At 44.6% G+C, this 27,434-nt stretch overlaps 2 protein-coding genes across 3 annotated transcripts; one reads left to right on the top strand and one right to left on the bottom strand.

The window, feature by feature from the left end:
- Positions 1-1,525: 1,525 nt before the first annotated feature.
- On the top strand, positions 1,526-14,388 carry ZXDC (ZXD family zinc finger C). Its single transcript, XM_035546584.2, has 10 exons — positions 1,526-2,654; positions 3,147-3,299; positions 4,400-4,478; positions 4,596-4,726; positions 5,657-5,827; positions 6,157-6,842; positions 7,643-7,727; positions 9,507-9,679; positions 10,551-10,652; positions 11,689-14,388. The coding sequence occupies exons 1-10, from the start codon at positions 1,526-1,528 to the stop codon at positions 11,773-11,775; spliced, it is 2,796 nt and encodes a 931-aa protein (XP_035402477.1). The 3' UTR covers positions 11,776-14,388.
- A 12-nt stretch (positions 14,389-14,400) lies between these two features.
- CFAP100 (cilia and flagella associated protein 100) lies at positions 14,401-25,442 on the bottom strand. 2 transcript variants are annotated; one of them, XM_050712719.1, is made up of 12 exons: positions 25,247-25,442; positions 24,615-24,682; positions 23,803-23,966; positions 23,107-23,187; positions 21,413-21,588; positions 21,172-21,286; positions 19,570-19,621; positions 18,124-18,275; positions 17,328-17,463; positions 16,657-16,859; positions 15,542-15,635; positions 14,401-14,548 (listed from the first exon to the last, which is right to left on the bottom strand). In XM_050712719.1, the coding sequence occupies exons 1-12, from the start codon at positions 25,425-25,427 to the stop codon at positions 14,435-14,437; spliced, it is 1,536 nt and encodes a 511-aa protein (XP_050568676.1). In that variant the 5' UTR covers positions 25,428-25,442; the 3' UTR covers positions 14,401-14,434. The 2 variants fall into 2 exon arrangements, with proteins under 2 accessions (XP_050568676.1, XP_050568675.1); XM_050712718.1 differs by having other exon boundaries at positions 21,172-21,588.
- Between the last annotated feature and the right edge of the window lie 1,992 nt (positions 25,443-27,434).

Genomic DNA, 27,434 nt, shown 5'->3' on the forward strand with positions numbered 1-27,434 from the left:
TAGTGAGGTTTCAAGCTTGCCCCAGGCTGAAATGTCCTTCCTATGAGCTGCAGTACCTCGATGCTTTCCTCGTAACAGAGACACCTATCTGAAAACCTTGCGCGTGGCTGCAGATAGAGGCAAGAGAATATCAGAGCCTGGGAAGGAAAAACAGGGTGCAAGATGTGTGTGTGTCTAAGTACAGTGGCTTTTGAATGCATACATTTTCTGATGTCTGCTGCTTGCTTTCCTAGTTAGAATCTTGTCAAGTCTCTCCTGGCAATGGCAAGTTAGATTTGTGGCTCTTTTTTTTGGCCTTCAGCTTTGACATCCCTCAACTGGGGATGAACCTATGGCTTGAGCAGTAGGTCCTGGGCAGATTTTTCTTTTCTAGGAACATGTAGGAGAGCTGCTCAAAGGTGAAGTCAGGATGGCCTGGGGCAGCCAACAACAGGAGTGACCCAGACCCAGCCCCAGTCAGCAGGGGGGTAAGAGGGATTTTGGGGAGGCTGAGCTCAGGCAACCAGAGCCTTCAGCGTCTGCAGAGTCAGCTGTGGAGGTGCAGAGTGGGGGTACCTACAGCGGTATTGCAACAAGTATCAGTTCCCCCAGAGCCAAGTGTGGCTGGACAGCAGTTCCCCATCCTTGCTGTTGGAGATTTGATGCAAAATTGCTCTGAGGAAAGTAGAAGTGATTTGCCCAGTGGAAGGATCACAGCACCATCTGCTGGGCCTGCTTGAAGGACTTATGTTATTTCCACCACGAACTACAGGAAAATTCTGTTTTGCTTAAAACTGGAAAGAGAAATTCTCCCAAATAAGTGGGGGGGGAAAAAAAAAGACCCACACCACTTTTTATGCATTAACTAGCTTTCTAGGTGGTGTTTTTTTTTTTTTTTTCCTCAGGACTTCCACCACCTTCAGCATCTGCATGTCATTTTAGAGCCCCTTTCCTACTGCCTGTCCCTCCCTCTGCTAGTGACATTGGCAGTAGGGTGAGGGTTGGACCAGGTGGTCGTGAAGGCCTTTTCCAGCCTTAATGACTCTAGGATTTCTCACTGGCCTCCCTCCCTCACGTTCCCTCTCTGAGGGGCTGGGGTGAAGGAAGCAGCACAGCCACGCTTTCAACGTGAGGGAAATAATTTGCATCCCTCCTGGCTGGTCCATAATGCTGTTTTTGTGATCCTAATAACAGTGAATGGGCTATTTTGCCAAAACATTCACATATTCCAACTCTCCCACCATGGCTGCACGTTTAGAAGCGCTCTGCCCTGGCACAACTTCTCCTTCGGCTTTAACAGGAGTAATAATAATAATAATACCGAAACAATTCCAGCGATGCCTCTTCGTAGGGCAGCCAGCACCACATCCCCAACCCCACTCCTGCAGCACCTCCCGCCCGGCCCCGCTCCGCAACTCCGCTCTCCGCCTTTTCCCCGGCGCCTCCCGCTCCGCTCCGCGCGGCTCCGCGCTCCGCGTTTCCCCGCGGGCCGCGCCGGCCCCGCCCCGCGGCTCCGGTTTCAGCCGCTGCTACAGGGACCCCCAAGATGGAAACGCAGGGGCTGCCCGCCGCGGAGGCGGCCCGGGCCCGGCCCGGCGCCCAACATGGCGGCCCCGCCGCGCCGCCCGCCGCCCCGCCGCCCGCCTGGCAACCGCCGCCCGCCTGGCAACCGCCGCCCGCCGCTGCCTCCTCGCCATCCTCCTCCTCGCCCGGCCTCTACGTCAGCTTCCCGGTGCTGCTGCTGGAGGAGAAGCCGGAGCCCGGCTCCAGCCCGCTGCCCGGCCCCTGCGCGCCGCCGGCGGGGCCGCCGCCGCCGCCCGACAGCGACGGGCTGCTGCTCGTCTTCAACGTGGTGCGCGGCGCCGCCGAGGCCAGCGGGGAAGCGGGGCGAGACCAGCAGGAGGAGGAGGAGGGCGAGGCCCCCGGTTCTTCGCCGCCGCCGCCGCCGCCTCCTCCTCCTCCTCCACCACCTCCTCCTCCGCCGCCGCCGCAGCCTCCGTCCCCGGCGCCCCGCGAGGTGCCGGAGGAGGAGGAGGGCTCCTTCTCGGGCACCATCACCATCAACAACCAGAGCCTGGTGGTGCGCATCGAGAACGGCGTCCTGACGCTGGGGCCCGGCGCCGAGCAGCAGGCCGCGGGCTCCGCGCTGCCTCCTCCTCCTCCTCCTCCTGCGGCCGCCTCGTCAACCTCCTCCTCCTCGTCCTCCGAGCCCCCGGGCGGGCCCCGGCCGCGCTCCCCGCCGGCTTTCCCGTGCCCGGAGCCTCGCTGCGGCCAGGCCTTTCCCCGCAAGCAGCAGCTGCGGCTGCACCGCCTGACTGCGCACGGTGGCGGCGGCGGAGGGGAGGAGGAGGACGGCCGGGGGACGGCGGTGACGGCGGCCCGGCCTTTCGGCTGCCCGGTGCCGGGCTGCGCTTGGTCGTTCGCCACCGCCTACAAGCTGCGGCGCCACCTGCACTCGCACGACAAGCTGCGGCCCTTCGCCTGCTCCGCTCCCGGCTGCTCCAAGCGCTTCACCACCGTGTACAACTTGCGGGCCCACAGCCGCGCCCACGAACAGGAGGCGGCGCACAAGTGCGAGGCGTGCGGGCAGCGCTTCCCCAGCGCCGCCCGCCTCGCCGCCCACCGCCGCCGCAGCCACCTGGAGCCCGAGCGGCCCTACCGCTGCGATTTCCCCGGTAAGGCAGCGCCGCGATCGTCCCCCGGGTTTTCGTGCCCTCCTTCGCCCGGTGGGGCTGGCACCTGATGGGGATGGGGTCTCCCGTCCTTGCCCGCTGGCTGTTTCGCAGCCCCCGCTCGGTTTTCTTCCCTGCCGCCTCGCCTTCGCCCTCGGATCGCCCTCTGGGTCTCCAGCAGGCTCCTGTTCCCCACCGCCTCGGTTATCTGGGAGTTTGGCACCTTCCTTAAGGCTTTGGTAGCCTGAGGTCGAAGCACAGGTCTTTGGCTATGTGCCCTAGGCCGGGCTCTACATGTTCTGATCACTCACCTTGTCTAAGTAGCTATAACCTATGCAAATAACATAAACTATGATTGTGGTTTTTTTTCCTGTGTGTCTGGATGTACTATCCAGGAAGACGATGAAGGTCCCTGACTAAAACAAAACAAAACAACACACCTTTCCTGAACCACTTGCGTATCAAGCTGATGTGCTGTTTCCCTTCTTTCCTCAGGCTGTGAAAGAACATTCATCACAGTGAGTGCGTTATTCTCCCATAACCGAGCCCACTTTAGAGAGCAAGAACAATTTTCCTGTTCATTCCCTGGCTGTAACAAGCAGTATGACAAAGCCTGCCGACTGAAAATCCACATGAGGAGTCACACAGGTATTCACAGGGGCAACTTGCACCTTGGGGAAGTACATAGAAGATAATGTGTGAGCAGTGAATTTCAGTTTGCTGGAAAGGCTGATCGTCTTGAAGACAGGAACAAAGACAAGAGTTACTTAAAGGCAGTGAAAATGTTTGATTCTTGGGATTCTAGGAGTTCACTAGACGTACTTGCCAAATCTGAAATAACGATCGACATGCGAGAGATAAGGCTTTTGGCATGTGAGCTTGTTCATAAAAATTATCCTAGTTCTATTTCCAAGTTTGTAGACGTTCAGATCATTGTGTAAATTCTAATCTTGTTCAAAATAAGATGCTAAAAAAGACTCTCAGAACACGTAAAATGTCTGTGCTAAGATTTGGAACAACGCAAAGATGAATTTCAGCTCAAGCAAGCACTCCTGACTTGGAAGGACTACTGCTGAGCTGAAATCTAGCATTTTAATATTTAAAAGACAATTTTGTGTACTTGCTGCTGTCCTCTGTTTTTGTGGTTTCATGGCTTTATGGTGCGTTTCAAGAAGTGTCACTTTATTAAGTGAAGGTTAATAGAAGTGGTGGAAACTAAGTACTTCATTGTGCTGTAATCAACATATAGTCACAGGTCATGAAAACAGGAAAACATCCTTTCAGTTATGTTTCTGTTTTGAACAATATCATCACTGGTTATTGAAGCACCTTCAAGATAGCTGTGGGTTATTTGCAAAGAGTGTTTGGGAGAAAATTAGGAGAACACTGGGGAAGGTCTGGTTTTAGAAAACAAACAAGGAAAGGTAGGGTGGACCGTGACTGCTGAACATAAAGAGCACAAAACCAGGAAGGACCATGGTTTTTGATAAGCATAAGATGGGTTGATAATGATCTGTGCTCCCAGGTGCGTGTGAGAAAAGGCAAAGTCCTTGTGTTAAACAACATTCAGACTTTAGGAGAGGACTTTAGGAGAGGGAAGGGGACATCGCTACTCAGAAATTATTTACTTGAGGGGATGGTCAAGTCTTCTTGTCTTAATCTTATTCAATTTAAGCAGCTTTTGAGATTCCTTGATAGTAGTGTGTAATTTGGTATTAGATTATTAATGTAACCTTTCTTTGCTTAAGGTGAAAGGCCTTTTATTTGCGACTTTGAAGGCTGTGGCTGGTCTTTCACCAGTATGTCCAAGCTGCTGAGACATAAAAGGTAGCCTTTTCTGGTTATGCTCTTCTAAGTCACTTGCTGTTGTGTTTTTTTTCGTTATTATTGCAGTAGTTAAACAGCGGGTTTAATCTTGCCATTGGTGGTTTCCTTCCTTCGTAGGAAACATGAAGATGACAGGAGATTTATGTGCCCGGTAGAAGGCTGTGGGAAGTCCTTCACAAGAGCAGAACACTTGAAAGGCCACAGCATAACCCACCTTGGTACAAAACCATTTGAGTGTCCAGTAGAAGGTATAGTTAACTTTTGCATTAACTGATAATTGGTGTATATATAGCCCAAAGGTAGTGTGCTTTTCCCCAGACACAAGCTAGTTACAGGATCAGAGAAATTTAGAGTCAGCCTTTTAACTGAGTTTGAAGAGGTAAAACAGAAGATGTAACTGAATTTAAGTGATCACTTTTAAATTTATGGATTGCCAAGAAAACAGCGTTTCTTGCTATAGTTTTTTTTTTTCTTTATGCTAAACAAAACTGCTTTACTCTGGAAAATCCTACTTTTGATGCTCAGTTTCTGCAGCTCAGATTTATGACTTGGTTCATCAAAAGCAGTGAAAAGTGGTACCATCCAACACTTCCAAGGCCCCATTTTGTTGCTGTGACGTGATCTTGGCTGTTCAGTGGTTGCTCTGTGATAGGCTCTGCTGCTGGAATGGCTGTGTGAGTGGTTTTCTTTTGTGGTTTGTGGTCACGTGGGAACCTAACTGACGCTCAGAGTTTCTTAGCACTGCATCCATCACTTCAGTAAGATTCCAGGAATGTAAATGTCTTGGGTCTGATTTTGAATATTCTTCTTCATAAAGTAAAACAGCTCCATTTTGTGATTGTTTCTCCTTTTAATGTTTTTTTCCAGCAGCCAGCATGAAGAGTTTTCTCTTAAGATGCCGTAATGAGGAAGGGATGTACTTTACACTGAATGATTTAGCATTTCGTGTTGTTGGAAACGAGGTTGCTGAACTATTCTACCCGCTGAGATATCCTCAATGTAAAACAAGAAAGTGTATATGTGGCTGTCTTCTGATTTCCTCTAAACATATGTCCAGACACTGCAAAGCAACAAATAGAGTCTGCAGAGCTCTTTTGATTTGTTTTGTTAAGACACTAAAAAGAAATATCAAATTGAAGCTAGATGAATCTATAAAGCCTTCTGTATCTTTTTTGCAGGCTGTTGTGCAAAATTCTCAGCGCGTAGTAGTCTGTATATTCACTCCAAAAAACATCTTCAGGATGTGGACTCGTTAAAGACGCGTTGCCCTGTATCAAGCTGTAATAAATTGTTCACTTCCAAACACAGTATGAAGACACACATGGTCAAACAGCACAACTTCAGTCCAGGTAATGTATTTGTTTCAAACTGTGGCAAGGTGTAGTCGAACACCTAAAAGTTTCTAAAAGCTTCCTCCTTTGATCTTTCATATTCTTTCGTCCCCATTGTCTGATGAAAAGGGGCCCAAACCCTGCCCAGAAAGATTAGTTGCATTTAGTATACTGTTGCTGTTTTATCTTCACTGTGTTCCCCAAGAGCAGATGATAGTATGGTCTGTTGGTGCATTTTCTTATCCATGTTTTTGTATCCTAATAGCTCCTTCTCCTGATAAGTCATAGCATTTTCTCCCTTGTTTTGTCCTAGCAATTAAAGATGTTTAAACTGTATTCTGTTGCAGATCTCCTAACTCAGCTTGAAGCAACCAGCTCCCTCACACCTAGCAGCGAACTTACCAGTCCGGGACAAAGTGATCTCAGCAACATAGACCTCGTGTCCCTGTTCTCCAATGTGTCAAGTAACAATTCTGGAATTGCAACAGATATGGCGTTAGTGAACTCTGGAATAGTCACGATAGATGTTGCTTCGGTAGGCTCAACTCTTGGAGGAAACCTGCCTGTCAGTAACAGTTCTTTAAGTCAGGCAGTTGATCCGTTGATACTGGTGGCCAGCAGTGATATGCCGCAGAGCCTGGACAGTTCTCTCTTGCTGGGAACCAGCACAACAGTTCTACAGCAAAGCACTTTAAATTTGGATGATGTACAGACTGTCAACGCAGAAGCCTTGGGTTCGCTAGCGTCTCTGTCGGTGAGGAATTCCAGTCAAGATGTGCACAGTTTGACGTCCAGCAATAATTTAACAATTGACACAGCCACTTTGACTCCTTCTAGTAGCCTTGGTGGTACCAACGTGCCTGAGTTACTTACGCCAACTAAAATTGAACGGAATTTGCTTCCCAGCTCGGACGTTGTTGGTCAGCAAGAGGGCAGCAAAGTAGTGACTCAATTTGTTTTCTCCAACCCTCCAGGAAGCTACAGTGCTCAGAAAGAAATGGATCTTAGCGCAGTCACTGGCAGCTCATTTTTGGTATGCGGTAGCTATATTCATTTACCCTTAGATGAGTGAGACACCCCGAATTTGGGGATATCCATTGCTACTTACACCTCATAGGCAGACTCTTTTCTTAGAGTTTGCAGGTGATGTGTTTTGGCTTTTTTTGGATGAAGGATGTAGAATGTTATGTTGAATTGTGTGTTGTCGAAATCAGCATGGTGGTAAGTTCTCTTAAGAACAGTTGGAATTCTGGTGGGGAGAGTGAAGGGAAAACCTCTCAAAATAAGGGATTTTAAAGATATCCATCCATCTGAGGATGAAATGGGATGTACAAGAAAACCCAAGAACAAGATATTCTCATGTACATTACAAGTACATGTACATACAAGATGATCATGTACATACAAGATGATCTCATGTACATTACATGTACATTAGTTGCAGGGAAAGATTTAAGTTAGGAGAGTAACTGAAACATATTCATCTCAGTCTTCATTCCCATAGCTGTTTCAAATAGTCATTCCCTTCTGCTTTATTATGTTATTGGAAGCCTGTTTACTTACAGCATGAAGTATTCTTTCTATTGTGATGTTTACCGTATTAAAGCTTATAAATACAGAGCTAACTTCTTTTTGTGTTGAACTCCAGATATTAAGTACATGCAGGTAAGTTATTGAAACCCTAACCTGAACAGCATGGGAAACTAGAATTCAGTGGTTGCAATATAAAAGATAACCATGACTGGGAACTCAGTCTGTTCTCATTGTCTTGGTTAGTTCTTGCATTCAAAACACTTTGCACCCTTTGCGTTTTTTTTTTATTTCTCCCCTCAGGAGAGCAGTGGGTCTGCGAGAACAGACTACAGAGCTATTCAGCTAGCCAAGAAAAGAAAACAGAAAGGGAATGGGAGCAGCATAGGTGAGAAGATGCTCATTTTGTTAAAGTTGTTAAACACAAGTATTTAGGGGTTTTGGCAGTGAAATGGGAGCAGCTATCAGAGTACGTTCTTAACTAACCCATCCATTTATCGGTAGTTAAAATAATTGTGCCTATGGTGTACCATTTGTTAATAATAAAATCACGTTCTGTGGAATATCAAATTCACAGTAAGTTTACAAAGAATTTTGCACCCTATGTTCTGTGATTGTTAAAAAGGTATGATCCTTCCATCTCTTCATCTGCTGTTGATTTTTCTTATTAAAACAAACAAACAAAAAGCTAAGGTTGCTTTTGGTCTAACCTTGTGGGTTCTCATTTCTTCTGTACAGACAATGAAAAGATCAGCTGGATTTCTTTAGCTTCTGTTTTTCACTTAGTAACACTGTGTAGGTAGTGTTAAGGAATTGATTTCTTCAGTTATCCAGAAATACTCAAACCTCTCTGTTAGATTTTAGTCTTGTAGAGAGCAGGGTGAAATTTAGGTCGTAATTTCAGACGTGTCCTCTTTATCTTAAACAGTAGTTTGACTCAAAGCTGTGTGATGTGATCATACACTGTTACTTTGTCAGATCAAATGTGTTCCATGACTCTCTAGGCTTGCACAGACTTGGGTATTTGAATTATGCCTACCCTTGAGGCTGGCGTGGTCTTTTATACATTTATATATAGTTTAGTTCTTCCTTGCTGCCTCTTCTACCTCTGAAAGTAAAGGTGGTAAGTTTTAAGGTAAGTTAAGAGACTAGTTCTGAATTGGTCACTGTCATGTTTCTGTATCTGTAAAAGCTATAGCGGCATGTGTTGTCTGGTTCAGTGAATCATCATGCAAAAAGATAGCTGCTTTATGAAGTTAGTTCTAAGTGTGTTTGTATCCTCAAACGTGCATGTATCATCAAACATACCTTCTGTACATCGGTTTAAACAGATGATTGCACTTAATCTGTACCTGTTTATGAAATGGCCTCAGAAAATGCCTATTTCCTTTCTTACTCAAGACTCCCAGTGGTCAACTTTTCACCAGCTGTTACTGCCTTAATGCTACTATGTGATTGTATTTCTAATTAGGCTAAATAAAAATTGTAGAGAGAAATTTATTTTTAAAAGGAAGTTACCAAAGCCTTTTATTTACTATAGATTAAAAAATAATCCTGTCATCTGGTTGTTCTTTGTATCCTTATGTTTATTTTGATTACGTTTGTGGTTTTCAGCCTGTAATAAAAGAAGCTGGTTCATCTTGTTTTAAGCTGAAAATAATTCTTAAGGTGGTGATAGGTGTACTTCTGTAGCCTATTCTAACAGTACTTCAGTTTTTTTTATCTGGAAGTATGCGAGCTTCATTGCTTCACTATGCTTTTTTCAATTTGGAAAAATTGTGTACATGACTTCTCAGGAAATGAGTTGCAAAATTCAAAATAGAAAATGCAGTTCTAGTTCCTAGTTCCTCTCTGTAACTCCACAAATGTGCTGGTATTTCAGTTCTACCAGAGGGGAGAGCCCTAGGCTTAGCAATTTGTGATGTGGTTTTAATGGCGTTCATGTAGAAAGATAACTGCTCAGTCAGCAGTTGGAGTTCATCAGCTGATTGCTGTCTGGCCTTTTAGCTATCAGATGGTGCTTAATTATATTGCACTGTTCCAGGCATTTGCTATGTAGTGCTAATTAGTGGTGCAGTGTAAATTAACTGCATAAAATTGAAAAATGCTAGCAAGAAACTTTGGCAAATTGCTTCTGACTATCTAAATATTAAACCGTCTTTTTCAGGGGCATCTGGCTCTGGTCAGAGGAAAAGCAAGGGTGGTAAAGTAAGCCCTACTAACTTTTCGTCATCCAATACTGGCAGTCGACTGAGTGGCAACATTGTTCTGCCAAATGGGGGGCTGACAATAAGGGACCCTGCCACTGGAGCACAGTATGTGCAAATTCAGCTTCTTCAGGTAAGAGTTGAGGAGGACAAACATGCTCGTCTCTGTTACTTGAACTAGCACGTTTATAGACGAATCTGACTGAACTCAGGTACGACTGCCCCTGGAGAAATACTCTCCTGGAAGTTTGTATGAAATGCGGCTGTAGAGAGGTCTAGAAGTGCCTGAGAACAGCTGGTTCAGTCATGCAACAGCTGGGGCCAGAACTCCGATGCATTGCACAAGTGGATAAGATATTTTTATTTGGTTTAGTGCTAACATTCAGTCCAGTCTGGACCATATGGGCCAGATTGTAGGGAGCATCCTATTTAACTTCTTAAGCTGGACTTTTTCCTCTTTGTAAAAGAAAGTCTTTCCCTTTGACAACCCACCTCCACTCCTGTCCCTACCTTCCACCAAAATTCTTGCATTGCTCCATCTTTGTCACATATACAAGGTAAATAAAACTGACATGAAGAGTTTCCTGCAAAATGAAGTTTCATCTAAAACTGGTATTCCTCTAAACTGTTGAAATAAAGTTTGGCTTTTTTTCTAAAAATGCCTAATAATCCATGTGAGCTAGTTAGTGGAGCATGTTGGGCAGTACATTTTTGGTCTGGTGCATATCTTTGTATTATCCAGAGAGAAGGTAAGTTCCACTTTATTCCTAACAAGGATATTCAGTATGGAGGAAGCTGTGGGCAGAGTTCTTCCTTTCTGTCTTTCTAGGTTTGGATTTAAGTGGTAGTTAGCTTTATACATATCTTGGTGGGTTTAGGCTTTATACTAGTACAGAGCAGTTGCTTTATCAGATCTTTTAAGACTCTAAGGTTGAGTGAAATTTGCTGTATTGTGCCAAGATGCTTCAGAGTCTTACAATTGCATCATGTTTCTGCCTTCACAGGATGATCCCTCAGGAGAGGGAGATTTACCCTTTCAACTGAGCTCGCAGTCCTCCTCATCACATTCTCAGCTTACAGTGGATTTACCTGTTCACATACTTCAGGTACAGCATGTCAAAGCTGTTGGGTTTTATTGGCTTGCTTGAAAGTGAATATAGCTTACGTGAACCCTGATGTTCTGCCTAATGGAAATACCCCGTTTTCCATTAGGAGTTCAGAACTATACAGCAAGATTGATCTTCTGTGTGTTACCAACCTGTGACGCATCATAGCCACTTGTTTTTCTTCCTCTGCTACTGAGCAATGAATAACTAGGCATTACTAATTTATTATTGAAGTGCCCCATTCTTGTTTTCCTGATCCCATTCTGCAGATATTAAGTAGGTCAAGAAAGGGGATCAGAATTGATATTCTGATCTGTAACAGGCTACGTGAAGGGTGGGAAGTGGGCAATAAAATCTTGATCCTAGATGTCAGAGGTGTCTATATGGGAATGGCTCTTGGATTAAAGTCTGCTCAGTTCTGCAATCGTTGGTTTCATTGCTTGTTAACTACTGAGTGTCAGTGGAAATTTAGTTGTTTGAATGCAGAAAGCTTCATATGGCGCAGTGTCTTGCTGCTAGCGTGAATATTTTGTTATCTGCTGTTCCGGTAAGCTGCTTGTCATTGAATATGAGCAGCTGAGAACCAAGCAGCAATGAGTGATTAGCACCCGATTTTCTACTTGACCATGTGGAGCTATGGTTTTGTTAAACTCTGCCATGCAGTATTCTTACCAAGTGTGTGTGTCTTGGATAGAAAATATTTTTTTGTATTTGGGAGAAGCACCTTACGATGATAAATGTAGAAGTGCAGGAGTACTAGGATCATTGGCTGTGGTAGAGAGTTAACAGAGGAAAAGCAAATAGTCAGTGATTTTAAATTTTATCTCCCTTAGTAATATTCGTGTGAAATTTTCCAAAGAAAAACTGGAGTGGCGTTGTCTGAGTGGGTCCCCGAAGTAGGAGAGCTTTAGGTTTCCTCTAAACAGTTAAAAGCATTTCTCTGATCTTGGTTAAATGTCAAGGTAGTCTTAGTGATAAACATTAAGAGCATCTAGAGCACCACTGAACTCTTCATGCTATCTGTTTGCTTTAACAGGAGCCACACAATTCCACTGAAGATGATGCAGGTTCTGATAACTCTCAGTTCACTGGAAGCACAATAAACTTACAGGATCTGGAGTGACCATTATTAAGAACTATTACTTGAAAACAAATTGGGCAATCATGTCTTGACAAACTGAGATAACTGTGTGGGTCTTTTTCCAAGGAAAATATGAAAACTAGGAGTACTGGATTGTGGTTGCACTCTTTGCAATTTGCTAAAGACAGTTACACCTGAAAGATTTTCTTTAAAAAAATGTAAATCCTACTTGATGTGCCTGTGTAGTATAACCTGTCTGCCTAATGGTCACAGAGACTGAGGCAGGCTGCTGTACAGTGTTGTTTCAGGGAGAAGTACTGTATTAAACTTCAAACTGAGGTAATATTTACTGTTTTCACAGGAAAGCAAGTATTCTACAGCTAACAAGTACAAATTTATAAACCTGCCTATGACAGTTCAGACTTCCCTTCCATTGGTCTCCTGCTGGAACCAGTGGCATTGAGGAATTAAAAGCTAAAATTGGCAAGTATTTTACGCGTGCACACACACAGATTGTTTTGGCCCCCGTGTTTTGGCAGAAAACTGGAATAAAATGTCACATGTAACAAAGTTAATGTCCTACACCATGAAAATGAAATGCTCTAAAGTCTTTGTTTTAGCAAGCTAGATTCTAAATGTTAACTTAGCTGTGAATCAGTTTGTAGCTCATGTTGAGTTTCTCCCTTTCCTTGCTCCTGCATCCCAAATTATCTGCTGAATTCTTCCAGCAAAACTTGAAAAAAAGAACTGCAATAGAACTGTACTCACTGTAAGTGATTAGCTAAGACTCCAACAGTGTCTGAGAGAGGTTAGTTTTATCTTTGTGTTCCCTTTTTTGGGAGAGATGTTGACCGTCACGTAAATTTTAAGCACCTTGATTATATCTCATCTATGAACTGCTGCCAAGTTAGCTGTAAACTGGCCACTACCCTTTTTTTTTTTTATGGAACACTGTTAACACTTTTTCTTTATTGATATCACAGAGTATCACATGCACGTGGAGCTTCCATCTGGTTTACAGAATATGCAGTTGTTAGAATATGTTGGGAGGGGAAAAGAATTGTTACCTAGTGAGATTTGTCCCGCTGAAAGCTGCAGTTTCTGCTGGGGGGTGGGGGGAGAGGTTGTATGTACTGTACTTATCTGGATTGGATTGCAGACACCTAAGTAAGTTTACGGTTGTATAGGGGGAAAAAAAACACCATTTGGTTACATTTAAGGTGGCAATTTAAATGTTTCTTATGTACTGAATGCCTATAAAATTATGTATAGGAATTTGATAAAAGGGTGTATGTACTGTTTTTTATTCTCAATGAGGTGTGTGTATGCACGTATGTGTATATTTTTTATGAAATAAGATATGTCATGCAGAAGAACGTTGTGATCTTTCTAATCTTGCACATATTTATTTATTTTACAGTTTTACTGATGTTGAATTCACACGAGGTCATTCAGAAATGCTTTTACTTCCTGTGCCTTTTGAACTATGTATGTGTCCAGAAAAATACTTTTTTTGGTTGATGGGAGGGGGTGGGGGGGAGTGTATACAGGTTACGTTTAACTTCAGGTCCTGGTTTGTAGGCAGTATTTTATCTTCTGGTTGAACCAGTTTTTATTTTTTCTATCTTTTGCTTAACTATCTGAGCACTGAAGTCTCTTTGTTCCTCTCATCCTGAGTTTACAGCATATGTCCAGGGAATCTCATAACCCTCTCAGGTGGGGTTTCGAAACCAAGCTAATTGGTAGGGGATATACTTGATGGCTGTGACCACAGCATGGAATCCACTCCTGAGAGGTAGAAGGGTTGAGGAGGAATCATGCTGAAGGGACTACTGGTGCTTTTCCTAGTGGTCACCGTGCTCTCTCTGGAAGCTGAAACTCCTCAAGCTCCCATTGCCTGTGTTAATCTGTTTTCAAGGACCATACCAGTTCTTAATCTAACAAAATGGCCAAGGAACACTCCATCTTTTTATGGGACTTGCAACTGAATCTTTATACTTCTGAAAATGTACCTCATTCAGCTTTGTAAATGAATGTAAAGCGCTAACCTCTGGGGGCCGAAAATTGGATCACTTGGCTTGAAGTCCATTGCTGGCAATGGATACCTGAAGAACTGCTGGTGCAAAAGGGTTAATAAAGCTTTTTTTCTTATGGTCAGTTTGTCACTGGATGGTGTTCTTTGTATGGATGCATCTGACATAAAGCTAATGGTCAACAGCTTGGTTTCTATATAGCTTGTTTTTTCCTTTTCTGGAGTTACTGATGTGTAACAAAACCCATCCTTTGGATTAAGGGATAGCCTTCATGTTTATAGTTATTCACCGGATCTCTGATTTTAATAATAAATGTCTGGTAAGTTCCTGACTTAGTTCTGCCATAACAAAAAATCGTTACTGTGATAAATCTCACTAGCCAGGCTTGTAGGAATAAAGCTTTCTGCTTCAAGAACTGACTGAGAAAAGCATTGTTGCCTGCAATGAAATGAGAGAAAATTTTATTTTCTTAAGGAAAAAAATCAGGGGGTAAAAAGCGTTTACCTGACACTAGCTCTTGTCCCTGGGATGTTGTGGTATAAGATAAGGAATTTTATGAAGTTCATATGCTGAGTAAATGGCTTAGACTCTAACAGACTGTAGATCTAGGAAAACCTTTTTTTCTGGAATGATTATCAGCCCTACATGGTATAGCAAAGGCTGTGCTGTCAAGTGAAATAATAGAGTAGTTCTTCCTTCTCCTTATCCATTTGTTCTTGGCTGCGCTTCTTCTTTTCCTTCTTGGCGGGTGGACTGGAGCGGAACATCAGCCTCCTGCCAGTCTGCAGAGAAAGCAGAGGCCGTGCACATCAGTGCTGTGCTGAGCAGCATCTCTGAGCCCCGCAGCTCCTGCTACAGCTGCTTCACACTGTGGGGCTCTCCTGCTGCCTGGAGCCATGGCCCCTTGCTGGCTGCTTTCTAGGCAGGCTTGAGTGTGTCTGTTCAGCGTGGTTTTTCTGTTAAGTATAAGCATCAAGCACCTGAAGACGATCCATGTACTAGTACTTCAGCTTCTATAAAGTACTGTAGAAGATGTTTTTGCAGCTGTTTTCTGACTAAAACCATTTTGTACTGCAAGAGGGTGGAAGGTTGGAATCTGAGGGAATACCTGAGGGAGCCTGCAGAACTACTTTGAGTAAAGGGGCCGGGACTCATGGTACCTGTTCTTGGTCACCCATCCTTTCACCAGCTTGGTATGTGACAGAGATGGGCTGCCCTCATGGTCACCTTGACCTGTGAAATGTGCTCGCTTGGTGTGCAGTAGGAGCCATGGCCTGCGGTTCTGCACGTACCTCTGAGGGGGGAAGTCTCAGTTTGTTGTGATGAGGACCATGCAACAAAAGGTATGGCTTGGTGATACAGCTGAGCTGGTCTAGGGGCTTGCTGCTGGTGCAGGGTGTCCTGCTGCTGCCTCGTTCCTCCTTTGTTGATTTTCCTGCCCATTTTTTTTTTTTTTTAATACTGCCAGGTTATCAAGTTGAAATGAACTTAATGAGAAAATTGGCAAGAAATGGAGAGGACCATTTGGTCAAGTCATAAGAATAGGAGGACAGTAGAAGGACACACAACTGGAATAACTCAGCACAGCTGCCTTCTAGCAGTTGTTTAACTTATATGAATCCTGTAAACTGGCCTACACCTGAGTGTGGGTGTCATCCCCACGCAGCTGTGGAGGCCTCCTTGTAACAGCTCTTCCCTTGAATGCTTGATGGTACCCCCAGCTTCTCTGAGGTGGGCTATGGAGACAAGATGTTCCTATGGATTATTGCACTAACCTTTATTTTTATGGTTGCCTGTGCTCTTTCCAGGGCCCGTTGCAATCTCTCCTCCTGCAGCTTCTTCTGTTGCTTTAGCTTTTCCTCTCTGAGCCTTTTGAAGGGAATGAAAAAAGGATTTAAACGTACACAGCTACAGAGAGTACGCTTTTGACATACGTGTCGTCTAACAGTGTAAGTGCAATGGAGCGTGGAGGTTGAGTACAGACAACGTTGGATTTTAAATGATCTTTGAATGGTGTTTTTTGGCATGGGGGGTGTGGAGGCAGGGGCAGGGGTTGGTCAGATTCCTTCCTGGGTTCCTCTCTTCCATTCCCAGAGCACGCTATGTGTGTGTCTTGTTTCTTTTGTCAGTTAAGAGTGCAAAATCATTCACAGCACATCAGGAAGAAGTATTGCACCCTTTCTACTACAAAGGTGAAGAAAAATGCTGAGAAAGAAACTAAGTAGGAGCAAAATGTCTGTGTTCTGGCTTTAAATGCTCAAGCTATTTTCTCTTCTGATTAATCTGGTTCACCTGGGGACAGCCAGATACAGCCAGCTCTCCAGTTACTACTTTGCTGTTTGCAAGGGGAACTTTCAGGTGGGTAACTGAAGCAATAGCAACATCTCAAAACCTGCATTTATTGTGTTAACTGGCTACTATTTCAATTAAAAAGCACAAATTAAATTTAGAGTTCTGTAGAAGAAACATTTGGAAACTGGTGTTGCTGCCAAATGCCCTTATGTACTTATACAGAGGATTAATTTTCTATTCAATTACTTTAAATATTGTTAATGCAAATTGTCTTCTTAAAACTACAGTTCTCATCAAATTTGCTCAGACGACTTTTTTATCTTTTCTTTTTCCAGATTTTGCCTTTCAGTTCAGGACACAGGCACCTTCCAGGTCTTTTCTAACATAGCTGTGGGCTGCTGCTTGCCAGTGAAGAGTTGTGAGTACTGTGAATTTGAAGCAATACAGGAGTAAAATGGGATCTATTGGTCACCTGGGCAGTTAGATTACTGTTACAGTTTCCAGGGTTGATTTGACAAATTTAGTTCTTTCAGTGGTTTTGCTTTTGATCCTCAGTGTTTAAAAATAGAGGCCCTGTTTCCAGAGGGTCTTGTCTTACCTTATCCTCCGTTCCTTTTCTTTGGCTTTCTCAATCTGTGCTATCTTTTCTGGTGGCACTCTCTCCAGGTTGTCCAGTAAATCATTGAGCTGTTTTTCTATCGCTGCTAGCATCTGCACTGTCGGCAGGTTTGCCTCATTGTCTCCAATGCACTGGCTGTAGACCTCCTGCACCTTTTTGTTCAAGCTTGTGAGCATTTTGTCCTAGGGATAAGAGGAGATAAGATGAGATGCACCAGTGAGCTTCTGTCCAGTAGAAACACCACATCCCTTCAAAAGAATAGAAAAGGAAATCAGTAGATTTCAATTCCCTCAACAAAACTCAGTTGTTTGCTTCTCAATTTGCTTTGCAGTGCCTGGGGTGGATGGCTGTATTGAGCCATTCTTTTGTTGGCCTCCTCATCCCAGCTTTGCTGTGGCCTGGGCCAGGTTGCAGCAGCCTGGGTGCCTCTCTGGGTCCTCGTCCCACCTCACGGTAGCTGCGTGGTGTGGGCACGTTCGTCCCAGTTTGCTGGCTCTGCAATGCCCCAAACCTGCCCTTGCTGCAGCTCCACTGCTGAGAAAAATGCTGATCCCAGCCCTCTGTCACTTTTTACCCACAATGATTACGGTCAGTGGAGAGGAACTGCTCATTGCCATGCTCTCCCACTTTGCCTTGATCTCAAGGAGTACCTGGACATCAGCATTGTGTTCTTCAGAAGAAAAGACTTGAACTCTGTGCTTCAGATCTGCTGCCCTCTCTTCTTCTTTGGCGATGGTGGATTTGAGGTTGACCACATCCTGCTTCAGCTGTCCTATCTCCTGCTCCCTAGGCCAGAAGAGAAGGGAGGTATTTTGAAAAAGGCATCTCAGAACCCCTTGGCTGCTCTTCTGTTTTCCAGCTCAGGACCATCCCTCCTGCTGCCGGCAGATGGAGGTAACACTGCATGCCATTTCTGGACAGCTTGCACTGTAGCTCTGAGAGCAGAGAGCTTTGGGTTTTCTGGAATAACAGTTATTGTGTTGGTGTGGGGGAGGGAGGAGTACCATAGCTAAATAACATTCGAGAATTTCTAATGAGTCAATGCAGGAAGTAGATTGCATTTAAAAACATTCACAAGGGGTTAAGGTGCACGGCAAATGGGAATAGGTGTGCCTACCTGCCATAGAAATACTGTGCTGCAATTACACTCGGGTTCCCTGCTGGCTTCCTCTGGGAAGGGTTTGCATTGAGTCAAAACAGATGCTGGTCTGGATCGCTCCAGGTTCCTTGTTTCTTGCTTTGATCTTTCCTTATGAGAATTACATGATACTTCCTGGTGTGTGTACCCCCACAGAATGCTAATTGCATCAGTTCCCCAGCCTGTGCCTTGAGGACTGTGCAGCCCGGTGGGAAGGCGCTAGTAGATGGGGGGGTCACTTGTGTTTGAAAGCTGGGGCACAAGGGACCCCATTCCCATCACTCACAGAATCGCAGGATCACACTTACGTCCTTTGGTGTGTGGTGATGAAAGTGTTTTGGAGCTCATCCAAACATTCCTCTATCTCCTGGGAATTCTGCATGAAGGACAAGTTCTCTTCCTCCATCTCCGTGAAAATAGACAGCAGTTGTTGGGGATCAGTAAAATATAGCTCAGGCTCCTGAAGAGGAAAACACGTGATGAGCTTTTGCCCTTTCCTAGCTTCTTTTCCATTGTGCTACGTGGAGGGTTGTCTACAGCTGGTGTCATCTGCCAGGAGGTGTTATGGCATTGTTTTACAAACAGCACAGCATACAAAAGAGTGAGGGCAAGAACTTGTACCTGTGCCAAAAAATTCGCACTGGAAAGACTTTTCTTCCATTCAGAAAGAAAGCATTCATTAAGCATTATTAAGGAGTTATTTGTGGCTCCCCCCAGCAGGACAGCCAGGCATGATCCCCAAATATGACTATGTTCCCTTTAAAAAAAAAAAAAAAAAAGTTTACTTAAGGGAAACTACCAAGTAGACCCTGCCCTAGGTTAAAGAAGTTTTGCTGCTCAGTGGAGTGGCTCTCTGGTTTCTTAGGGCAGTGTGGGCTGGAGGAGCTGTGGCTACAAAAAGCTGAGTGTTTTGCGCCCAACTCTGAGCATTGATTTTTGACTCCTGAAACCTTCTGTCTCTTTTTTTTTTCTCTAGGACCAGGCCTGTCTCTGAAGCCTTGCCTTTTTATGGAGAAGGTTTATGTGATTTGTTATCTGCAGCCAAAGTGATGAACTCAAGAAAAGAGGGAGGTAAGGCTTACTTGGATAGAATGGCAAGACTTACAAGAAGTCTGTGTGCCTTATAGCACTGGCTGATTTGGGGTGGTGATGGTGTTAGTTTTCCCTTTATTTCATTCAACTGGTATAAAATAGGGGAAGCTCTTATTTCCGTTTTTGCATAGATGGTACAAAACAGGCATGAACTGAAATAAAGGGAGTGAAGAGCTTATTCAGCCCCAGCTGTCAAAGTGCTCTTGCATGTAGAGAGGTACCTGGCTGTCCACATACAAATGTCTCCTACTTCCTGCCAGGTGTTTAGCTTGACACTACCTCAGTAGCTGCACCAAGTTGAATTTTGGGGAGTAAAAAGTGATGCAAACATCTGAGTGAGAAAATTTCAGTTTTGGACATAAAATGATAACTTTGCTAATCTCAAAACCTCCTGTTGTGACATGTCATATCTTGTTGTGGGTTGGCAAGCTTTGAAGTGATGGTCGGTTTTTGGAAAGCGGAGGAGGAAAGTTATATGAAGATACTTATAATGAAGGTTGCTAAAACCATGAATGTTTATGAATATATAAACATACATTTATAACTAGTGGCCACAATAACACCTCAACCCCATAATGAATGGTTAGAAGGTGAGAGAAATTAATAACATCAATAAATGACACAGGACAAAGTGTAAATATTTCAGTATAAAGACTTCTGACCTCATCTTCTTCGTCTGAGCAGGTTTCGCTGTCTTGCTCCTCCAGTGAACTTCTGAAAAAGCATTTTGTATATCAGGCCCTTAGAGAAAAGACAGCTCAAAGGAGACCTTGTTAGTATACTATGAACATGGCAACTAGCCAACACTGACACCTGCAAACAACTCCTAGTTTCAGCTGCAGGTAGCTGGCAGCTTCCCTTTCCGTTGTGTGTTGGCTGTTTGCTCCTGAATACTCCTTTGAACATTTGCAGGTTTGCCCCCCATTTGTCTGTGGACTACTTGGGGGTCAGTAGGAGCTAGAGGTCACACCAAGGTGCACTGTAGAAACTGTGTCTGTCCTCAGGCAAGATGGTTTTTGAGCTGCTCCAGGCTCTGCTGGCCAGCGGGGTGAGGACTCAACAGGTGAGCCTGACCTGAGGGTGTTGATCCAAATGCCTTTAAATGTGGTGGGAAGCTGGGCTCTTGCGTAATGAGAAGGCTGAGGCAAAAGACTTGTTAACAAGACTCAGCAGCGCATAAGTGTAGAGAAAGCTTTGTGCTCTGTGTGGAGTGTGCTACTGCTCCTGAACAACATGCTGTGGCCACCACAGGAGTCTGCAGCTTTTACTTGCCCTTGGAGAAGGCTGTTAAGTGCTTCTTCTGCACAGCCATCTGCCATTTGCCAGCAATGCAGTCTCTTTCTTCCTTGCTCAGCCCCAGGGATGAGGCTGAGCTGCAAAAGCAAGGCAAGAGGAGCCTCTCTGGCACTGGCAGCTGTCTGCTCATTGCCTTCATTTGCACCTATTGCCCTGGGGCCATGGGAGGGGTGAAAAACCTCAGTTTGCATCATTTTAGTGCCAGCCCCACTTGTGCATGCATTGTTTCTGCCATGTGGCAGCAGCCCAGTAATTGCAGTGGCTTCACAAGGGGTGGCACAAAGCAGCCCTGCTTGGGAGGGCCTGGCACCTGCAGTGCTCTGAAGGGAGGCTGAGGAGCTGGCCCTGCAGGTGGAGACTTGGCTTAAACTCTACTGATAACCAGGTGTTTTTTGGTCTCAGGAGGCTATACAATCACTGCAAACCCATGCTTTGCATTTGAAGGCAAATTAAACAGTTGCCTGGGAAGAAAAAAAAAAAAAAAGTGGGCCTTGCTTGTCTCTTACTATCACCTGCCCTCCACTGCTCAGTCTGGGCCTGCCCACTTTACGGAAGCCTCTTACTGCCTGAAGCCTCTTACTGAAAGCAGGTGGTCAGTGCAATATGGACCTCATTGATGAGATCAATGTGACCAACAGTGGGAACCAGTAACCCAGCCACAAACTGGCCACGGAGAAGCTTTGCTCCAGGACAGCGCCCAAGGTCTATGATTCCTCCCGGGGTCACCTTTGGGCCCAAACCCTGGGCAGGCTCTTAGCAGAGGATTTGGGGATGGAGCTCTTTCGGGGTAGGTGTACAGATACTGACTTGCACATCTTTGGAACATCTGATATGTTGATTCGTTCCAATAAGACCCAGACCTATGCATGCTGAGAGCAAAGGTGAGGAGTAGGCTTTCTCTATCCTGACTCCCAGTTGAGTGTTCTCTGTATTACTTAACTCTGTTGTTTTTGGTGTCTTGAACTTACATTTTTTTTGTTGAGAGAGGCTTCAGAAGGCTTTTGAGCTGTGGCCTGATCTCACGTAATAGGCTTAAATTCAAACTTTCTGCAGACAGCAGAGAACTTGGCGCATCTGTATAACCTGTAGTGTATGGACAGGCAGCATTAATCCCAGCTGTCAGGTCTGGGCCTGGACACAAGAAGGGGTGTAGACTTAGAGCATGGAGCTGTCCTGGTGAGCAGTGGGCAGCTCTTCCATGGCACTTACCCTCCTCTGCAGCGGTGGGAGAGGAGACGCTTTCTTTGTTAGCTTTGGAGGCTGTTTTCAACTGCTTTGTGTTCTTTTTCACACGTTCCTCCTGCCACTCTTTTGGAGATAGCTGATAGAGGAAGTCCTTGTAGATCTTGTACTCCTGCAGAGTATTCTCAAATCTGGATATGTCACTGGAGTGAGAGAAGTGGGCAACATGTTAGCAAGAAGGAAAGTCCCTGTTTGAGCAGGTTCTTTCGAACTCTTGACAGTCAGCTCCACTCAGAAAAGGGACAAGAAGGCACATGTCCTTGTGGACACACAAAGACAAATGCAAACCTGCCCTGCATGTGCTCTCTGTCGTTCCTGATGTGAAATCCCTCTGGTCACATCTCTGTGGCCAGACCCATTCTGTGGCACTGGGCTTACTGATATAGGAAAAATATGAGAAAAGTTTGACTGAGTGACTGGCATCTGGCCAGCCTGAAAAACAGACGGACGAGTTCAGATCTAATTGCACATGTCCAGAGAGAGTTACCTGATGTCAAAGCAGCAGCATTTTACCCACATCTCCAGCAGAGTCTTGAAATCTGAGCAGCAGGCCTTGCAGCTTAGTTTTTACATCTGTCAACTCTGCAAGGCCTGTACAGCTAGAAGGGAGTGAACAGAGATCTCCTTCGCCCACGTGTCTCCAGTAGGAGTGGTGACTTGCTGCCATTTGCAGCTTTGCCAGTGTCAAAATACACTGATGAATGTCAAAATACACTCTAATGGTGTCAATTGAGATGAAGAGGCAGAGAAGTACATTTAGAAGAAAAGAAATGCTTCCATTTTGCTGTCTTGTCCCACCCAAACTTCAGCCCCTGTGCCTTGGGAAGCCAGCAGAGAGCACCCATGCTCTGCAGATATCTCCAGGGGTTTAACATGGCCCGTGTCACCTTTGGTGTGGAAGACGGAAGCGGTGAGGTTAAAGGACCTGACCTGGCTCTGAGCTCAGTGTGAGCAAACATCTAGAAGGGACATTACAATAAAGCAGTCAAGTTACCTTCATTAAACATCTGTGTTTTACTTCAGAAGGGCTCAAAAGATGCACGTGATGAGGTATTGTGCCTTGGCTGGCAGGTAATAACTTGTTCAGCTCTTTTACTTTCCCCCAAGTATCTGTCACCTCAGGAAAGAAATACCTGCTCCCTGCACGCTGCCCATAGCAGGGAGCATGGCAGCATTTAACAAAATAAGTAATTAATGTATTACCAAGTGCTCCTGCTGCCTCTAAAAAACCTCAGTCTTTCAGTCAGTGAATCAAACCCCAAGCCACATTCTTAGCTTTGGTGCCAAATAATAGAATTTTTACTTGAAAAATGAATACAAATCTTGCCAGCTCCACTTGTCATGGGAATTATCATTTTTAAAGACACTATTAAAATGCCTTGCTGTAGTTTTGTTTTTAATCTGAGACTAGGCATTTCATTTTGGTTTTAGATTAGTTCTTTTTTAAAATACTTTTAAACTTGTTAAACTGTTAAATTGTTTTAGAGAACAAAATCAGCATCTGGAAAACAAAAGCTCTAACATTTTGTCTAGAAATCACTGAAATCTTTTGACTTTTAAAATAGTAATGTTTTTTGAACTTTTTTCCCCCCTAAGGATTGTAAGGGTATAGTGCTGTAGGGGCTGTTAAAGGCTGAGCAAGAATAACGTGCTGCTCTTACCTTTGGAGGTTGTTTATTTGGGAATTGATCATCTGGATCTCTGTTATTTTCTTTGTCTTTGCTGCAGATTCTTTTTCAGCACTAGAATGCATCAACGTAAGCCATGAAACAATTTAGCGATAAGCAGGTAGTGAGCTGTGATGCATATAAAACAGATCAAAGGTGGGGAGGAATCCTAGAAATCTTTTTTTTTTTTTTAATGGTACAGATGTACCACAAGTGACACTTTAATCCTGGCTGAAGGCCCCACTTGCCTTGGTAAAGGGTTTGTGGTCAAGGTCAAGGTGTCCCTAATTTGGCTGCTGCTGAGCATCACTTGCTGCTGTACTTTTATGATACCTGTAATGGGACAAAGTGCCCAACTTGCCTCTCTTAGGGAACTGTTCCTGCTGTGATGGGTTGGGGAGAAGAATCTGCCTGTTGTAAGGGTGTTGTGAGAAGAACGGAAGTGGTGGGGACGTTATGTTCTTCACTGCAGCCAAATTTTTGCAACAGGAGCATTCCCCTACTATTGATTCCTTCCTCTCTTTCATTGAATGTATGGGGAGAAAATGCTACTGGGACTGTAACTCTGGGAAAACCCTGACACACAGACTTTGAGGTTGGATGCTAGCCCAAACCCTCTGGGGAGGTCAAGCAAAAAACCTTCTGTCCTATGCAAAAGACTATGTGTGTGATTCCCTCAACGTCCTTTACATTTTCAGGGCTTGAACAGAATTTTTGTGGTTCTCCTTCAGGAACTCGTCAAACATGGCAACATCCTTCTCCAGGCGGTGTTCAGCCTTTTCCAGCTTTTTTTCCTCTTTCTTTGCTATGTTCTCTATCCTTTGAATCTCCTCTCTCTTCACTGCCATGGCATACTGAAATGAACCCAAAAGGCAAATTGGTTGGTATTAGTGGTGTGTTGTTTTGGCTTTATTCTTGGTTACCTTTTTGCCTTCTAGTTGTTGGCAGAGAGGGTAAGGATTTCAAACCAAGATATGTCTTAGTGCAAATGAAGTACACAGAGGCCAGGAGATGTTTCAGAAATAACATGTAAGTGGTGAAACTGAAGGCAGAATCAAGAAGTCCCATCACTGAATTAACTCCTAGCTGATAAAGATTGATTCAATGGTGTTATAGTAAAACAATAGGGGTGAATAATGGGGATATTCCCACATGGCTCCCATATTTTGATTTCATAATGGCTCCCAGCTATAAACTACACATGGTGCAGCAGAAGCCAAAAGGTCAGTGTATCTGCGCATCTTGTAAATGAAGGGGAAATAGTTGGATGGCTGCCACTGGGTGGTGTCAGTGACCTATGTTCACTTCTTAGTTGTGGATTGCTGGCCTATGTATAGATTATGAGCCTCTAACACAGGGCTTGGACAATCAGTTCATGAGGTCTCATGTATGCCCTACTAGTGTAACCTCTATGCAATGGATCTCATTATGGGCGAAAAAAGCAACACAGGGAAGAATAATTAAAAGAACAGAGAACAACATCCTTAAAGAAAGCCAAGTACCTCAAGTAAAAATATTTCTCTTCTGTCATTTATGTAGTCGCGGAAGGTCTCCTTTTCTAATGGGTAATCTGAAACAAAGACAAAAAGTTCATCAAAATTGGGGGGAAACATGGTCATGCAAAGAACAGTGAATATGGTGGCTGCTGTGAGCATGAATGTGCTTGGCACTGAAGGCAGCAATACCAATTATTTTATTACCGTTTTGACATCAGTTAGGCTCAGTTGGCAAAGCTATTCCCCATGTTAAAGGCAGGAAGTTTAGGGTCATGTCTACTAAGCTGACCTAAATGTGAATTTTAGTGGAAATGTCTCCATGACACAAAGTCCAGCAAACTCTCAGCTGACTTCTGTGCTGCTTCCCAGGACTCCCAGCTACTGTTGTGGCCACAGGGGATGGTGAAACCCTGGATACTGTGGTGGTGGTGATACCTCCTGCTTATGTAAATGCATGAGATGGAGACAGCCTAGCCACACAGAGGCTGGCAAGATGCAGCAGATAACTATCATGTCTGCAAGAAGAGCTCACCGAAGTCAGCTAGAGCTAACTGCTAGTCCCATCCCCTGTGTGACTTTTGATGTAGTCTGCTATCCAGCTGAGCAGCACTGCTACAAAGACAGTAACTGTTCCCTACCTTTTTTAATGGCTATCTTCCACGAAAGACACTCCTGAAGAGCTTTCAGTCTTTCTTCATCTGTTGCCTGTTTTCTGTTTTCTTCCTCCTCCTCCTTTTGCAAAGCTTTCCTGAACCCTTTTTGCTTTGCTTTTACTTTAGTGGAGTATGTCATTTTCTCATGGATTTTCATGGTCTTCATCTTTTCACGTTCCTGTGAGGAGGAGTCAGTTATGCAGACAGCTTGATAATGTGTTTTGTCTTCTGTGGTTTTTAATGACATCAGTGGTTATTCACAGTCTAGAAATTTGCAGCAATTGATACCCTGCTGATGCCTGTTTGCCTGGTTTATCTGACTGATCTCAGTGATACCCTCTCTTGGTGCAACCAAAACACTGTTTCTTTTCTTAGCATTTGTTCTCTTTAGTTTGTTGACTTTGCGTTCTGCATCCAGCCACCAGCTGTGACAGCTGGTACCCACTCAGTGTCCTCATTTTTCCTTCCTGGGTTATTCCTGGGACAGAATGGAAATTGTCAGAGATTCGTCCTTCCCCTATTCAAAGGGTACAAGACAGCCCACATTCAGTTATCACCTCAGCCAGCCTTCACACAGGCATGTAAACCCTCAAGTTTGAATTGAGGGTGTCTCTTCAAACCCTCTTTAAAGCTTTGGTCTGAAGTCTGTAATTCATTGCTCCATCCTCAGTGTGGGTCTGGGTTAGGCTGAGGACATCACGCAGCAGACATCCTTAGTGCACTTCCTGCTAGGCCCTTCCCCATACTTACATAGTGATATTGAACCCAAGCTAAACCCAGACTATCAGTCATCAGTCGGTGAGGTGAGGAGGCTTGCCTAAGCTTGTTTGGAGCCTTCCCTTTGTGATTTAGAAACAAAGACCTCTTGCTTCCACACTACTGCGTGGCTTCTGCAACCACGTCAATGCTCAGGCACCTCAGAGACGCCATAAGCTCTCCGTGACTTCCCACCCCCTTGGATCACATGCCCTAGGGAAAATCCACAGTGGAAATAAGGAAGAAAGAGATGTTCCACAGACGCAGCTCTCCGGTCTAGTGCACTAGTGACCAGCAAGCTTAATGCTCACATCTGCCCTTGGTAAGGGTAATCTTTCATCATGGACCTCAGTGGGCTTGTAGCTGATCTGGGGGAATCTCAGCTGAATATGGCAGGTGTTGTTTCTCTCATGCAGTAAATTTTGGTCTCATTTTGTATTAGTTGGTTGCCTCCCCTAGTGAGCCCCTTCTATACACACTGGTGTAAAACATGTGTACGTACCGCCTTAGCCTTTTTTCTTTCCTTGTCCCTTATTAAGAAAACATCAAGATCTGGAGGAACTGTAAAAGGATTTTTCATTGGTTTTTCTTCATCCTCTTCTGGGAATTCTGCAAGAAGTAGACAAGGATGTAGAAGGTGCAAGGCAGAACATCAGGACCTAGTGCAAAGGGACACTGCTGTGTTGCACCGCAGCAGCACATCTCCTGATCAGAGACAATGTATGCCTCTGGCTGGTGACAGCTGACTGCCTACTTTAACATTTAACATTAGCATTTAACAATCCTGCTTCAAGATTAGGAGCCCCAATGTAACAAGTGTCAATTGTTTGGACCTTCTCCAGCTCTCTTGTGACTGGTAGGCACATAGTCCTCTCAGGAGAGGTACTTGGAAAAGTATTATACGTAGGTCATTCCTATTAATATAAATATAAGCTTTTAGTTAATTGTCGAAGCCTCAAAAGAATTGGTTTATCTGGAAATCAGGAAAGCTTTAGCCAGACCCAAGTCTGAAGAGCAGAATGCTTTTTGCCCCTGTGCAGGGAGACTCTGGTTCACAGTTTAATACTGTGATATAAAGTCAGCCTGGATAAATGCTCGAGGTAAACTCAGTGTCTGAGAGACCAAGAAAAACTCAGGAAGGACCTCAGATCTTGGCTGTACTAGATCTATCAGAGACCAGACTAATTCCTTTGCCCTTCTCTGAGGAACTGTTGATGACAGAGCAAGAGCTGTGTTCCCTTACGGTCCATCTTCCCATTTCCAAACCTCATTTACTGAAGTGTTTGTTCACTGTTTTCCTCAGGCAGAACTTTTGCTGAAACTTTTGGGAGTCTGTCTAACCTGATCATGGGCAGAAGAGTATGAACACAGACCTCTCCTTTGACCTAACAACAAAAAGCTGCCAGAGCATCATGAC

The sequence above is a fragment of the Cygnus atratus genome, chromosome 10, assembly GCF_013377495.2.
Source record: "Cygnus atratus isolate AKBS03 ecotype Queensland, Australia chromosome 10, CAtr_DNAZoo_HiC_assembly, whole genome shotgun sequence".
In the NCBI taxonomy this organism is placed as follows: domain Eukaryota; kingdom Metazoa; phylum Chordata; class Aves; order Anseriformes; family Anatidae; genus Cygnus; species Cygnus atratus.